At 47.8% G+C, this 16,710-nt stretch overlaps 1 protein-coding gene across 1 annotated transcript in view; it reads right to left on the bottom strand.

The window, feature by feature from the left end:
- The window catches only part of LOC115313594, a 44,423-nt gene continuing 27,713 nt past the window's right edge, over nucleotides 1-16,710 (bottom strand). Inside the window, exon 2 of the mRNA XM_029972603.3 lies at nucleotides 1-1,585. Within this exon, the coding sequence (XP_029828463.1) occupies nucleotides 1,299-1,585 (287 nt within the window). The 3' untranslated portion in view covers nucleotides 1-1,298. The remainder of the gene's footprint in view (nucleotides 1,586-16,710) is intronic.

The raw sequence follows: 16,710 nt of genomic DNA, 5'->3' as shown, positions 1-16,710 counted from the left end.
TTCGTCCATTCGCATCTTTATTTATTCAAAATATGAACCTTGTTCCCGCCAGATTAGAACGTAAGTAGCGAAACTAAAAACGGAACCTTTCGGTAGCGCGAGTCATGCAGTCCATGTATCGAGGGACCTTACACATATCCGCTCCGCGTTTGAAAGTGCCACTTGGAAAGAAAAAAATAAAATATCCCCATTTTGGTCCCGCCGATTAACTGTAGAAAGAACGTCTACCTACATGACACATCTAGATGTTTGTCTTCGCCCGCATCAATAAGGTTGTCAAAGGACTTGAAGTTCCAAGAATGACAGGGAGAGAAATGCGGTTTTTATCGCCAGCAGTCGAAATCAACAGCTTAGAGTAAGGCACTGAGCAGATCTGAGGCACTTCGTGGTAAGCATCGAACCGGCTTCCTGCGAGCGCCTGAGTTTGTACAGGAATGTACATGGAAATACTACAAAGTGGAGTCTTGTGGAAAGCCTTACATAAAGTTCACATGAAACCTACACTAGCAAACTGACTCATTGGCTAACATGTTATCAAAAACCGTGCACCCCCCCCCCCCCCCCCGCCCGCCCCCCTTCCCTAAAGCCTAAAAACAAAAGTAAGCTGCCAGTTCCTTGCTCAGATCACAATTGTGTGGCGGAACATGCGTTCGATGTTTTTAAGAGTGGATTACCCAGTAGCCCAAATTTGCAGCACGCATATGACTGTTCATTGCAGCTGTGAAGGCTGCAACTTTCCATGGAGGCGTTCTACCTACTACTGCGAATCTTTAATAAACTCAGATGTATCAAATTCGTCATTTTGTATCGAAACACCGTATACAATCAGCTCATTTTACGAGCGTTGTCAACCTCGGCAGGGCACTGTCACAACGGTAGAAACAGATAACCTAGCAGGTGCGGATGGCATACGATGACAAAGTGAACAGCACGTCTTCATCGTACGGGACTTCTGCGGCGAGCACTGAACTGATGAAGTTTGACCGACAGAAGCGGAAGCATGCAACTCGTATCCGGCCACGCAAGGTATGCACAAGGGCGCTCGTGCACCAGGGAACACACCAGAGCACCTTCGACGAAGAAGGCACCGCAGCAATCCCAACAACTCTGCCAAGTCAACAACACCAACAGAGTTCACGTTCCTATAGCTTCCAGCTTCCGCGGAGCGTCGACTTCGCTGAAGACTGGACCGTTCGACGAAGCTCGATTTGTTTTCTGCCCGCGCAGTTGTGGCCTTGAGGACGGACAACGGTACGTCCAGGAGGCGTCACTGTCTGGTGTCACGCAGCAGTCCGCACTCAGAGCCTGCTGGCTCCGACTGCCGCGGAGTCGATGTTGTTGGGGGACGGTCTCTCGGATGGTTCGGGACAGAAGAGGACCTCTTCGAGGAAGACGTCGTCCTCGTCTCCCGGGGTGTGGCAGCGGATCTGCTGGAGGAACACGGCGCGGCGTCGCTTCTCCAGGATCTCGTCCATGGCCAGCTTCCGGTCCAGGGTCGCCAGGGTGTGCATGTAGTCGGTCGTGTTCAGCCGGTCCCGCGAGAACAGGCGAGACCGCGTGGACAGGGGCTGCTGCTGCCTCGTGCCTGCGAGAGAACGAAGCGACGTTGAGAGCGAGGGCCGTTGGGTACCACTGAGGACCGATTTCATCGGTCGGTGGCACGTTAACCACACTGCTCATAGATCATCAAGAAGACACGGTACTAGCAGAAGAAGCGAGACAGAATTATTTGGGACAGGTTCGAAGCATGCTTCGAACAGCTCTGCAGATAGCCTTTGTATGATCAACATGACAGGACAGTTCTAACAGGAACAAACATGCCTCAGGCAGTGTCTACAGACTGTATTTTGCATGAAGTATTAGCAAGGTGAATGCGGCTTTAAGTAGGGGTCACACTGCTCATGCATCATACAAACGACAGTCTGCAAACGCGAGTCACCGCAGTATCCGTGGTTCGAATGCCGCGTGCCAATTTTTCTCCTCAAACTCATTGCCACGCGGCATTCGAAGCAGGGGTCTCGCGGTGACTCGCGTTCGAATTTGTGTGCACACTGTCTTTTGTACGATTTATAAGCAGTGCGACCCCGATATAGGGGTACACCAAGTTATACGCAAAGTACTTTTTTTTTTTCGCTCACATCACGATATGAGGGCCGGATATTGGCGAGGTATACCCTGGGCCATGGTGATGTTCAGAGTTTGTAAACTACGCTCCTTGGTAATGCTTGAGAAGATGCAAGCGTGCGCGGGTGAGCTCTCGTTTCCATGCTAGAAACATGCATTCTTCTCAGTATTGTACACGTTACTCAAAAAAAAAAACGTAATAAATTACAATTACTAGTGGTAAAAAAGTCTTCAAATAGATTACCTGATTAGAAGTAAACTAATTGGCCGCTACTTGAAAAGTAACCGTTACTTTTCCGATACTTCAGATTTTCAAAATGTCAGTTTTCTGCCGGCTTGAAAACGGGTCTTTTGTACAGCGTATTATTGAATCAGAATCACCGAATTATAAACTACCGATCTACTTGAAGGGGCCCTCCAATGAATTTTGAACTGGTCTGAAATTTGCTCCGAAACGAACGTCACCGAATGTAGGAACATAAGGGAAAAATGTTTTTGCGAAAATTCGAATGCTTTTGGAAGTCATTGCAAATTAATATTACAAAAGAAGCCGCACAATTTCACCCCTGACACAGTCAGAAAAATTCCATGATTGGAGGGTTGGAGCGAAGTGGCTGGTCAATTAATTGCCTGTGGGTTAGGCTCATGGCTGCCGCACCGAGGACGTGCACGGATCGTCGCCTCGCCGGCCTCGCTGCTAAAGCATCGCCGTAAGTTCAGGCAACGAACGCGATCGGCGTTACCAGTGGACCTGAGCTATTTATACTTCGGCCTCGGCGAACCCAACGCGTGCCAACGTAGAACGATATTCGTCGTCCACTTCTCCGCGTCCCGTCATAGAATTCAGCGAGATTAATCAAAGCAGCGAATCGAGGCAGAAAATTGCAACGTGCAAAGTAAAAAAAAAAAACAAAAAAAAAATGCTGGGGATAACAAGTGCAAAGCATATATTTTCTATCATACATCACACAAAATACAGCGAAAAAAAAAAAAAAAAAGATAACAATGTCGCGTCCGTCAAAGCATTCGCCGGCCAGCTTCGGCGGATTTGCCAATGGACTTTCGTTTCGCAGCAGCCTTCCACGTCGATTCACGTGTTACATAAAGCAGACTTGTACGTAACGCGTTACAAGTAAAGGATTACTTGTAATCGATGACATTTGACTGTAATTTTGTAACGCTTCAATTACTTCCTTTAAGGAGTAACGATATTGTAACTGAATTACTTTTTTGCTGTAACCGATCACAAAATTACCCATTACAATTTTTCTCAATTTCTTTTCTTTTTTTTTTTTTGGGGGGGGGGGGGGGGGGGGGGGTGGGGTGGGGGGAGGGGTTAGAGGGGCTGGAGTTACTCAGCTTTGGGCAGCGGTCACTTCACTATGCTTCGTTTCTTGGGTACAATTTTTTTTTTTTGGTACACCGGAGACTACGTCAGAGTATGAAAAATTACCTTACGCAGCCACTTGCGAGTAATGCATTTAGCCAGCGTTTTTTTTTTTTTTATTTCATCTTTTTTTTTTCGCGAGAGGGATTGGGTGTGTTGGCGTCACTCGCTGCAGCTCTAAACAAAAACGGTCAAGGCTTTTTTTTTTTTTTTTTTTTAACAATTGAGCGCGAGATTTTACGGATTATGCTGCCGTAATAAAAAAGGCTGAGTGAAAAGTAACGTGGAAAGTAATCGATTACTTCCGAGTAATTATTCAATTACTTTTTTGAGGCTGTAATTGTAATCGGTTACTTTTTACAGGGAAGGAATTGTAATTGCAATTGGTTACCCTTTTTCAGTAACGTGTACAAGTCTGCATAAAAGTGAGCGGATGATCCCTAAACTACGTTGTTTAGGCGTTCGCAATTGTAGCGCACTCCGAATATAAACATCTCGGGCTTCAACTTTTGTTTTCACGGCACACCGCTAGTCCATTTGGCATTTGTTGTTTCGAGCGGGAACGGATGCCGGCGACATACGACTAACACGTGATCATGCATAGCTCATACACGAGGTCATCCTGAATTCTAATAAACTCTACCTTTGGTTCGTCATCGAGCTACAAGCCTTTGGCTGGCACTCCGTGAAAGCTTCTCGGGGTAGAGCGTAGAGCCCTTCAAGTACAGACTCGCTCAATCGAGCGCACGGACGTTGTGTACACAAACAAAACACGTAAACGTTACCCCCCCCCCCCCCCCCCCCCCCCCCCCGCAAAAAAAAAAAAAAAAAGACTTTTTATTTGCAGTAACTAAATAGGTTACTCGTTACTGAATCTCGAAAGGGACGTGTTACTTTCCCTCAAAAGTAGCGAGTTACTTTTCTCGTTCCTTTGACGGCCAAATATAATATCTTTTGTTTCATGGTTTATTGTTTTCTTTTCAGTAGTCGTTGCATTTAAGCCAGTAGCGGCCTCCCGAAATTTTCATTACTTATGCATTCCCGCTTCATTGAGAATACATCTTCGGCGACGCTGAAGAGTCGACCGACGCGCTCGAAGGAACGGCAGTGTTGCGCTTCACGAAGAGCTCGTGAATCTCGGATTTCCTTGTCTCCTTTGTTTGCTCTGCTTCTGAACTCCTAAGGTGACAACGGGTTCTCTGCCTTCCCGCGTTGGCAACTTCCGGGTCTATATTCAGTCTGTACACGATTCTAGAAGGTTCGACAAACGAACTTTCTTGCGTTCCCTGGGCGAAGGACATTCCCAGCTGTAGAGTTCGAATGACGTGTTCAACGTTGCTATACTGTCATGGCGTTTATTTGTTTTTCTCGCGTTGCCCATCTGCCATTGTCGCAGTACACGCATACTCAGATTAGAATTAAAACGAGGCTGTTTATTCAACGCTGTTGTACACGTTCCTCCTCAGAAGTAACAAAATACCGTTACTTGTGACTTGGCCTTAAAAGTAACCGTCTCTTTTTTATAAAAATAGTAACGAAATGAGTTACTCGTTACCTAAACAAGTGACTAGCTAGAAGTAACACGTCACTAGTAACGCGCTACGTACATGTCTGACATCAACACACAAACACGGAGGCACCATATATACTGAACGGTGAGAACTGTAGACAGCAGATTCAAATCGCAGAAATAAGGGTCGCGCACATGCTCCGAGACAGCGGTCAATCGAATCCCGGACAAAAGCTCACCGGACAAAAGCTCACCCATTTTTTCACAGACCCGGACAAAAGCTCACCAGGAGAAAATTTCATGTTGGTCTTAACACATGTGTGCGGACAACTTAGGTGCATGCTTACGACACTCAAATACAACGATAACTTAAATTAAAGAAAACCCATGCATTCGTAATGAAGAGACATTGTGCCTAATCTTTATGTGCGCGTTTAGCGTGACATAAGCGCAATGAAAAAGCGAGGTCAAGAAAGGGTGACTTGGTTTCTTCGGTCACTCTTCGGGTTCAAAAACTTCGGTTCACGAAGTTTCTTGGGCGTGGCACACGGGTGCTCCGACATACCTTGAGTCAAGCAAGCTTGATCTTATCAGCTCCATTCAGTTTCAGTGAACTAAATGTTGGTCCCAAATCGTTGCTTCTCTGTCTGTAATGGCTTATCGTCGACACCTTTGCACGGGATGGGATGCCAGTTCTGATAAAAATGGTGGAATGTCCATCGCGTCCGTACTTTATCCTAGCCCGTGTTTCACCCGGGGTAGCAAAAAAAAAAAAAAAAAAAAAAAATGAGGTGAGCTTTTGTCCGCGTCAGTGAAAAAACGGATGAGCTTTTGTCCGGTTACCGGTCAATCAGCTACATGCGCTAGAGCGCATGCGCGCCGGCTGGCTTGGCTAATACCGCCGCTGGAAAGCGGGCGTGTCTTTTTTTCACCTTGTTTCTGCACATATGAACAAATATTTTTCTCACCTTTTCATCTCTCCCGTGCGATAAAAACGCTTTCTCAAAAGAATAACGATGGTTTACGGAGCGATACACGTTATTTAGCATATATTTATATAAATTCTGACGGCTTTTGCCGATTGCCAATCACCCAGTGCTTACGGTGATGTCAGTGGTCGCGCGTTTTCAACACTCTGCTGCCACCGGACGTTGAGCTGTTTTTGCCTGATCGAATTAAAATATAATGCGCGAATATTTCGCGACTACTACTTGTTCCCCGAGTAGCCCAATAGGTCAGAAGCTCGAACGTCATTTGAGGGCGCCTTTAATCTTTCAATTTTTGTAAATCTTCCAGTCTTTGGGGAGGGGAAAATAGTAGCGGTTACAAGGAATTTCCCTACCTCCAAAATAAATCAGACTATTCTTGTGACGACTTATAAAACATTCAAATTATTACAAAATTACTCCAAAGAGCAGTCGATTACAAGGAATTTCATTGCAATAAGTACCGAGCAAGCCTAGGAACCCATAGAATTACGACTGACAGTTGCTCAACCGGTACGATTGACCTAATTGAACTTTTGTTGTTGGTACTCGCGCAAACAACAAGCTCCCTGATGTGGTCGGAATAACGCTGCTACTCACAGTTAAATTTGTTTTAAGCTTTGTTTTTCACTTACACCTACCTGCCTTTAAGCTGTTGATGGGGAACGTTTTCGTTTTTAGACTCGGGAAAGTTGGAACTCGTTTGCATGGAGAGACACCACAGAAGCGCAAGTTTTCGTATCCAAGGGAGCTGTTTATAGGACACCACACTCTTGTCTTCCTTTCCTTTTTTTTTTGTACTTTATTCTTAGCGCAAGCATTGCCAGTGACAAAGTCGGTGTCGCGGAGGGTCAAGAGCGACGCCGCTTGATCAAGAAGCACCATCTGGTAGCACTTATCCCAAACAGCGCACGCGAGAAGTCGAATGCGACAAGGAAGAGCTGACGGTGTGGAGGTGAACAAAAGCACCGGGCTTTATTTTTAGTCTTCTCCGGGCGCACAACTGGCTTTTTTTTTTTTTTTTTTTCGCCGCAGTCTTCGAAGAAAATTGCGGCCGCCACCGCATAAGTTTCGTCCCCCATCCCGCACAGCGCAGAATGGCCCACGGCACTAAAGAGTAACACACGAACGAGCCGCGAAAACCAGGAAACGCTAGTCGAAAGAGTCAATACTCTGGTCGCAGCTTCCCGTAGACGTGCCAGCCGTCTGCAAGCCCAAGACGTCGTCTGCGACCAAACACTCCGCTAAGCCTAACCTGTCCCCCATTCGTCTTCACCCTTTGAACACTCGAAAGCATTCAGTATGCAGGTTGCACCCAGCGGATTTAAAAGAGGGATTCGATAACGAAGCGAAGACGAAAAGCGCCACCGAGGGCCGCAAAAAGTGGGTCGCGAATTTCCGGGCCCAGCTGTCGAAGAGCGCGTACGAGCAGCGCAAGCTGTGGACGCCATTTTGTCACCGTCTCTCCCGCCTTGTCCTCTATCGCAGTTGAGCCAAGTCGACGACTGATGTTCGACGGACCATGCCAAGCGCGAACAGATGGAAATGCGCTTCCGCGGGCTTTAAGCGAAGCCGCGACGCTGCTTCGCTCTTCGCAGACGGCAGGACCAATGCCACCTACAAGACAAGGCCTGCGTATGACGTCATGGTTAGTGGATCCCCGAGACGCCCCAAGCGGCAAATACGCTGAAACTCGACGAGTCGTCGCAAATCGGACGACGCGTCCGTCTTGGCGTAGCCGCCTGCCAGCGTCGTGGTCGTCATGAGACGCTGAGAGACGGCTGGCGGCAATGCTGACGCAAGCTATACGGAACGCAAGTCCGTCTGCTTCTTTTGCAGGGGTTGAGGTGACGTCAGAACGCCGAGCTCTGATTGAACGATAGTGGGTAGACCCATAAGCAAGCAGCCTTGAGGTCTACCCACTATATCCTTCAATCAGAGCCAATCAACAACCCCTGCAAAGGAAGCAGACTTGCGCTCCGCATAGGCGGCGCTGCGTGAATCTATTGTGATGACGTTTGGGGCAAGGGAAGGCGCCGGCCTTCTAGGATTGCTTTTGTCTCCGATCGCAGTCGAACCAAGTCGCCGAATCATGTTCGACGGACCATGCCAAGCGCCAACAGATGGAAATGCGCTTCCGCGGGCTTAAAGCGAAGCCGCGACGCTGCTGCGCTCTTCGCAGACGGTCGGAGGAGGAAGCGCGGAAGGAGCGGACGCACCCTCGGGCGTATTTAGCGTCGGCAGCGCGTGCCTTCACTTCCGCGGCCCATTTGCGCGCAGCGTCCGGTTCGCCCGCCGGTCTGTCGGACACGACTGGTGCCAACACCAACGGGCTCGGAGAACGCCGTAATACGTTAAAAAATCGGAGCGTGCAGCAGCAAACAGGTGTCACACCTGAGCGCAAGAGTGAGTCTTATCCCCCCAAAAAGCAGCGATAAGTTAGGTGCCTATTACGGGAACCGAAGATGTCTCATATTTATTTTCTCGCTTTGTCATTGTAGCCTGTGAACTCCAGATTGTTTGGGTTTGCGTTTGTTTTTAACAAAAAAAAAAAAAAAATAATGGGTATATGTCATTGACCTGCCACTAGCAGTTAATTTGTGAATGTGTTATATAATTGCATTAAACAAATTACCATCCGATATCCAGTAGTGCCAATTATATTAATGGATGATTTCAGTTACTCCAACATTTTCTGGTCTAATATATCTCCTGTTTCAATCCCCTTCTCATCTGAAGCTAACATGTTTATTGAACTCTGTTATGATTTCAACTTTTCTCAACTTGTCTCAGAGCCCACTAGGGTTACAAACATTTAATCAAATATACTCGATCTCGTATTAACAAAGCATCCGAGCGTCATATCGTCGCTAACATACCTGCCACGTCTCAGTGACCATTCAGTTCTTCACTTTTCCTAAAATATCCCATTCGTAACGCCTAAAATTCACATAAAATATATCCGTGACCATAGCAGAGCTGACTTTACGTCAATTAACTTGTATGTCTGAGTTTCGTAATGATTACTAACCTTAGTTTTCAGAGCGCTCCGCTTAATTTAATTGGTTGGTGTTGGAAACTGCTGCTTCCTTATTAATTGAAACGTACATACCATCAAGGAAAATCCGATGCAACACAAACTCGCCTTGGTTCAATGCTAATCTCAAACGTCCGCGAAATAAGGAAAAAAAAAAAAAAAAACAGTTTCGCGTTGCCAAACGATAATCCACTGATGCACATGGGCAGCGTAACAAACTCCAGATCAAGAATATACAGCAGCTATTACGTAAACTAAGATTTTTTTTATAATCCTACAATAAATATCATGTTAGCGAACTGATCCTAAACAATTTTGGAATGTCGCTAATCCGAACTGCCAGTCGAACACCAGTAACTGAAAGTGCAAGTGTATTAAATAATGTTTTTAGTATTACTAATTCACCGCCGAAAAATCTCTCGTTTGTGTCTTTCATAAATATTTCATCAAAACGTTACCCTGCATCAAACTAATTACTACACCATTCTACAAACCCGCTCGATTTGATCACAGCCAAAGGGTTGGTATTCCAAATTTTAGAACTTGATTATTTCAATATTCTTTTATGCCTCAAACATCTATAGTCTGGAACCACCTTTCCGCCTCGATTGCTAACATTACTGATATTGTTTTGTTTAGCCATGCTCAAATATGTGCACTTTATAGGTAATATAATACAGCTCTCTTCTCTCTTGAAGGTATTTGAAATAAATGAAAAATAAAATAATAAATATGTAATAAGACAAAGACATACATACAGCTCGATGAAACACATGAAAACAATATCCAACTATGACAACTATGGCTTAGGACTCGCTCCAGATGATTGCGGCAGCACCTACATGTCTGGCGAAATGAGACCTTGTTTTTCATTTAATAGTTTAATATCCTTGGATCAATCAGGATACTACAATAACTTAAAGCGAGGGTTCTTTATATGTGGGTTCGTTAATTCCAAATAACCACTTCTTTTTTTCCTTGTTGGGAAAGAAAGTTTTTGTTTAGTTTTTGTACGTGCGGCCCGTGTTGGCTCTTTGGCCTTCCAACTGGCGTGCTTCCAAAGATAATTTCCTATCTCCTTCACCCCGCTTCGTTATGGTTACAGCTGCAATAAAAGCTCGAGATGCGCACTGCGTCAGTCAGTGCCACACAAATAAGCTGTTTTCCAAATATGCTTGTTGAATACTAATTGGATCTACGCGAAAAAAAAGAGAAAAAAAGCCAATTTTATTGCGTCAGCTTATTAATAAATGCAAAGAAGAGAAACTCCACTCACCCCAGTGGGCCAAGCTGGAACTACAAAGACCCTAATCTAGAGAGTAACTTGGTAAACGGCAAAGGCTACGTCCCAGTGAACCAATCAGCGCGCCGGGGCAAGGCACGTGACTAAGTTGCGCGCAGTCCTGTCAACCCCTTTCTCCCTCTCTCTCTCTCAAAAAAAAAAAAAAGAGAAAAAGATAGAAAGAGATTTTTCTTTTTTTTAGATCGTGCACGACAGGGAAGTTTTTGACGTGGACAAATGCGACGTCTGGTACACACAAACTCTTTCCCCAACTGCTAAGCCAATACTTTACTAGGCTTTGGGATTAGATTCCGCTCTGGCCCCTGCACCCATGGTAAGCTCTGACACGGGCTTCACCGCCGTCGCTCTGATAAAGACCCGTTCGATCACTTGCAGCCGAGTAGGACGGGCTGAGACCATACCGGTTTTTAAGTTTCGAGCGACGGCTTAGGGCCGAATGCACTGCTGCGGAGCAGGAACTAAGCAGTCGCAAGGTCTCAGCCGGTCCTACTCGGTTGCAAGTATGTGAACGGGCCTTTAAAGGCTGGTTCACACTCGCGTGAGTCCGACCGAGAGCGACTGCAACGGCTTGCGACGGACGTTAAGGCAGGTTCACACATTTGCGTTGCGCTGCGTTGCGTCGTGCAGCACCGGGCCTCCCCATTGGCTCGTTGTAAGTGTCGCCATAGCAACCCGTACGTTGCAAGCGGCTGCAGCTCCACTCGGTCGGTCTCGGCGCAAGTGTGTGAACCAAACTTTAACCTTTTTACGGGTTGCTATGGCAACGGGGCGGGTGTAAGCGGCCTGTTGCCATAGAAATCCGTAAAAGGATTAACGTCGCAAGCCGTTGCAGTCGCACTCGACACCAGTGTTAGAACCAGCCTCGAAGGGCGATTCACACACTTGCTTCGAGTCTGGCCCCCTGCGAGAGTTTCTATGGCAACAGCTGCGTCGGCTCCAACAAAACGGAGTAAAGCGCCATACGCACATTCGCGTTTGAACGCGTTTGAGTGCGTTGCGTAGTCCTTGCGGCCAGGCGCGGTCGCTTGCGGACCGACGCGCGCCTTCCCGCAACGCTCGGTAGCGCGACGCAAGCGAGTAGAGACTCGTTCAACTCTCCGAAGCGTTGCGGTGCGTTCCGGCGCGTTCGACCAATCAGAAGCCGAAAGAGGAGAGGGGGTGACGTGTTCGCTCCGGCCGAATCGGCGAGACGTATCCGGTTCACCGGTCGCAGTGCTTGCTTTTTCGTTTTGGGGAGCGGTGGGGAATGTATTTTCCAAGGCTGCAATGGTTCAAGCTTGACAAAACGTCGGGGAAGCCGGCGAGATTGTCCCAAGATCGAACGCTTCGACGCTGTCGCCGTGCGCCGCCATGTTGCCTTGGATTTCGCTTACTATTGGTGAGCCACTAGCGACGATAGCGCGTTCCTATTGGCTCTTGACTGCGGTTAACTGCGTGTCAACGCAACTGTGCGTACAAGTTTGGCGCAAGCGGTCTTCGCAACGCAACGCGTCCGCTTGCCGCTACGGAACGCACCGCGCTCAAACGCGAATGTGCGTATGGGCCTTAAAAACCGGTGTTGTTGGAGCCGACGCAGGTGTTGCCATAGCAACCCTCGCAGCCGGCAGGACTCGAGGGAAGTGTGTGAATTTCCCTTGAGGGAGTTTTTGAAGATCGTTTCCGCCGTTCCGCAATGTTGCCCGCAATGCGGAGAACCGTTGCGGGACAGCGGAAACGATCCACAAAAACTCCCTATTGGCTCGAAGGGTCCGTAGCGTTTGCTCTTTGCCAAGTAAGCTCGGGCGTTCTTGGGCTTAGGTAACCTAAAGTAGGGTAACCTAGAAGACAATGCCCTTCCCTCACAAACGACATCACTGGTGGGTCCACGAAACACCGCCTAGCTTGCAATCAATGTTGTAAATGTTAAAAAAAAAAAAGCAACAAAATACGTTATTCGTGACTTGCTAATAAAAGCAGGCGTCACCGTTCCCGATAAACAGTAACGCGCGTTACTTTTTGTAATTATGAATAAACACGTTTTACTGTTTTGACGTTACAGGCATGCATAAGCGCCATATTTCAAGAAACATTTTGTCCATGCAGAAACAGAACATAATTAGCTTATCTTCATTTACGGTTTCACCTAAATACTCACAAGAAAGAAAAAAAAAGCGCAAAGAAAAATGCAAAAAACAACAACTCAAATTTACATAACTGGAGTTTAAAAACAATTCTTTCTGAAGTCTTGGGAAAAAAATGAAACGAATAACGTAATTATACGTTACCCACTGGAAACAAGTAACGCAAGTACGTTACCCGTTACTGTTTTCAAAATGTAACAAATCCGTCACGCGTCACCAAAACGAAAAAAAAAAAATAGAAATGCGTTACCGGTAACGCCGTTACTTGTAACCCGTTACCGCCAACACTGCTCGCGTTGCAACGTCTCCAGTGCGGCGTGCAACGTCATCCCAACGAACGCGACGCTAGCACGCAGTGACACCAAGACGGACAAGTATCTCTCGTCGACCTTCAGCAGCCTGTTTGCAGCTTGGTCCACCCACCTTCTTCTCGCCATGTTCCCTTTCGCCCCGCTTCCCTTGTCAAACTTTCCTGAAATCAAAGGTTCTTTTACAAGGAAACCTAATGATGACGTCAGGCACGGGCCTTGTCTTCTCCGCGGCGCTGGCTCGGACGAGGCTCGCGCCCTAAGCCAGATGGCTTCGTTTAGATTTGGCTGCGCTCCGTTAATCGAAACCGCTGCATGCACGCGAGTCGCGGGAAGGCCATCTGGTCGAGATATGCGCCGTCGCCGGTCCCACCGCGTAGGAACAACGCCCTTGGCTTTCCCACACACCCAACTGGGCGTCTCGGGGCTCGGCTCCAGCAGCGCGGCACAACAGGCTCGCTCGCCAAGGACGGCCGAGCTACGAACAGAACGTCCGATCAAGTTTGCAAAGCAGAACGCTCAATTAGGGTATCGGGTCCAGAACGCACGATCTGCGATCGAGGCCTTCGGCGTAGACCACCACGTGCCTTGTCGTCGCGAGTAAGCGAAACTGGTGCGTGCGATGGGTGTGCGACCTTATACTACAAAGGGTCACTTTCATGAATCTACAACAACGTAGACTAACAGAGAGTATTAGTAAACGGAGTGAAATTTTAAAACCTGTTTTAAATACGATTCCAATGTTTACAAATCAACGACTACACACGAGGGCTTGTGCAGCCAAAGCACCCACTGGAGCGACTTGCTTACGCCTGTATGTTAGTGCCCAACTGCATTTTTGTCATGCCTCCCCGTTATCCCTTGTTATTTCTCTTTAAAGGAATTGCAGGAAACATTCCGTTTTATAATGTCCCTTATACTTGGAACACCCTCCCTCCCTCCCTCTACCCACCTTCTCATATTATGGACAGCGCAAGCAGTACGGGCCGCTGCACTGTTTTCGTCCACTGCCTACATACGCAGTCTTGTTATTAAACGGTGAAAACAACAGACCCCTTATAAATGTGTTCGCAGGCAACCGAAATATGTTTTTCTTTTTACCTATCAGCAACGCTTCGTTCGTTGCGTCACCGACCCATTACGCTTTTCTTTCTTTTTTTTCTGTTCGCTAATCTTTTGTCAATAGAGAAACAAAACAATGCGCGCTTCGCATAGTTGTGTATTGCGTTCATTGCGCACGCCATCAGACACTACAAGTTTGCAGCGCAGGTTCTCCCGATGGTGATTCTGAAAAAAGTCTATAATAGACGTCTTTATCCGAGGACCATTGTCTCTACGTTCTTGCCGTCACCCTGAGCCGCTTCAGCCGCTGCTCGTACATTATACAAAAAGAGACGCTGTTCGCCGCAGACATGACGAGAGAATTATATCTGCGAGCACGCATGGAAAAAACACGCTTCCGACTGCCCGCAGATTGTCTTGGACGATGCGTTAGCGGCACGGACCGCGGCGTTTTACAGTCGACGGGGTATAGACGCTTTACAGCAGCTGTGCATGGACGCCGCCATAACTGACCTTTAGTTTTTGTTTCCTCTTATTCCGTTTATTTCACTTCATCATTACCATAGCAGGCCAGGTTATTGCCATATTAGATTCAACTGTGTCCTTTTCTAAATCATCGGCATTTGTGGAGGATCGTCAACTACCGTTTTAGTTGCTCGGCATCTCGGTAAGACAAGAGAAGGTCAGCAATGGCGGCTGTAATTTGGCGCGTGTGTAAAGCGTCTATACATCTTTCCCGACTCACCCCAAGTCGGGAACGAAACGCAGCTGATCAATGTCAACGACACAAAGAGTTAATCGGAATCTCCGTCCGCACTCCATTAGCATCGCCCCCTTTCTCACGGTCAATACCAGAGCGTGCGCGACACGGCGACCACGAAACAAGAGGGGAACAAACGAGGGCCAATTAGACCGGTTTCGCAGCGTCCTCGATTCAGACGGCCATTTTGTTAGAAGCCCGCGACGTCCACCCACCCTTGTTACGGCTTGCAGCACAGTTTTTTTCGCGCGGCACTGCAAGGTGAACAGGTCCCGTTGTTGTTGCGCTGCGACGATGCCTGGTCACGAATCTTTCCTACGAGCCACGGTCCCAATAGATCGTACAAACGACAGTCGCCAGGCATTGTCTTTTGTACGATGAGTTCAGATGAGTAGTTGACTATAGAAACCCGGTGTGCTCGTATGTGTTCCGTCCTAACGATGCGTACGCGCTGGAGTGGCTCGATCCGCCATACCTATAACTGGCATGCACAGAATCCCGTATTTAAAACTGTTGTAAAAAAAAAAAAATTGATGCTGTGGAATAGGGCGCCTATCCGTTACAAATTATCGCAGTTGTCGATCGGAAGTAATATTACGGTTCGCCGAGAAAAACAAACGAGAAGTTCGTCCTCTCTGAAATGGCGTCTGGCTTTTCAGCCGCAGAAGAGCAGTGACAATTGCACGAGGGCAGAATTGCAGTTCATAGCGAAACCCGCAAGTGCGGGGCTTGAATCCAGGATCGCTCGGCCGTAGCAACGTTCGTAGATGGCGCGAGTCGCTACAGAAGTACACGAAGAAAAATAAATCGAGCAAAGTACACAAGGACCCGCGTGCAAGAAGGACACAGCGCAGTATAGTGTCCGGGTGTCGTTCCTATATACTGCCATGGTCTTTGTCACGCTGTTTATTATTCTTTGATCCCTGCTCAGCTGCTCAGGCGCCGCGGCGGCTGCAATAAAAACCAGAAAGCCGATATGGCGGGTACGTGGGGGGGCTCCTCGGATTCCTTCGTTCACGGGCGAATTCTTCGGGCCGCGCTCATGCTGCGTGTGTTCGCGGAGTGGCTCTTGTACGGGGCAGTCGAGCGAGCGGGCAGGAAAAGAAAATGCGCGCGCAGGCATTTATACGGTGAGGCACAGCGTGAAGTTTTCGACCAACCTCGCTGCCCGAGCGCCGCGCAACTGCTACGTGATCTCCGCCGTGTGCCAAGAAAGATAACGGCACTCGCACACCTCGCTCGCTGCTGCTTCGTTCAAGTTGGCGTCCTGCAGGAGAGCTCGAGAAGTGTTCGGTCACCGTTTTGCTGTGCGAACTGGTTTGTTCGGCGGCCGACCAACAAAACATTTCCTTTTTGCGATACACGGGGTGACCCGTGTCAACGATCTCCACGAACAAACACGTTCAGCGGCTGTTTTCATTCAAAGACCCAATACCGAGTTTCTAGCTCTCGTTTTGGCGACCTTCGCTACTAAAACTATTGGCGGCTGCGCGCAAAACGACAAAAACCGCCGGGAAATAAATTACGCCGTACTGCAAGGGTATTACCGCAGCACAAAAAAGTAAAAAAAAAAAAAAAAAAAGAACGCGAGAAGGAGAGATTGAGCTACCTTGAGCATCCAGACTTCATTGACGTCACAACGTACACGCTTGTTTTGTTTCACGAGCGAGGCGCGATGGATCGGGGCCAGTCCCACCTAGAGCAGCAGGCCTTCTAGGTGGTATTGGGCTAGCTCGCCGTGCAGTCGGCATACCAATCTTCGCAATGGTATACCGCATTAGCAGCACGGAACCGTGCGCTCGTGCTTAGAGTTACAATAACCTCCAGCGTCGTTTTAATACGCTGAATGTCGAAAGTGGTCCTGCGTCAAACAGGCTTATATTATGTAGGCGCGTACCCGGACGAATGTGGTAATGATCGCGGAATTGTTTCCTTTTCGTTTTTAAACGCGGGAAAACCGGAACTGGCCCGCACACAGGCTGGCGGACTTCAGGAAGCCTGTTTTTGTGATCAGCCAAACCTAGATGCCTAGATTTTTAAACGCCATCGGAGTAGGCGTGCGGATAAGGCTAGACTCACATTCACCTCAAAAGCCATACAAAAATGGCTGCAT

Source organism: Ixodes scapularis, unplaced genomic scaffold, assembly GCF_016920785.2.
Source record: "Ixodes scapularis isolate PalLabHiFi unplaced genomic scaffold, ASM1692078v2 PGA_scaffold7__128_contigs__length_106722199, whole genome shotgun sequence".
NCBI lineage: Eukaryota > Metazoa > Arthropoda > Arachnida > Ixodida > Ixodidae > Ixodes > Ixodes scapularis.
This window is presented reverse-complemented; position numbering and strand designations above follow the sequence as displayed.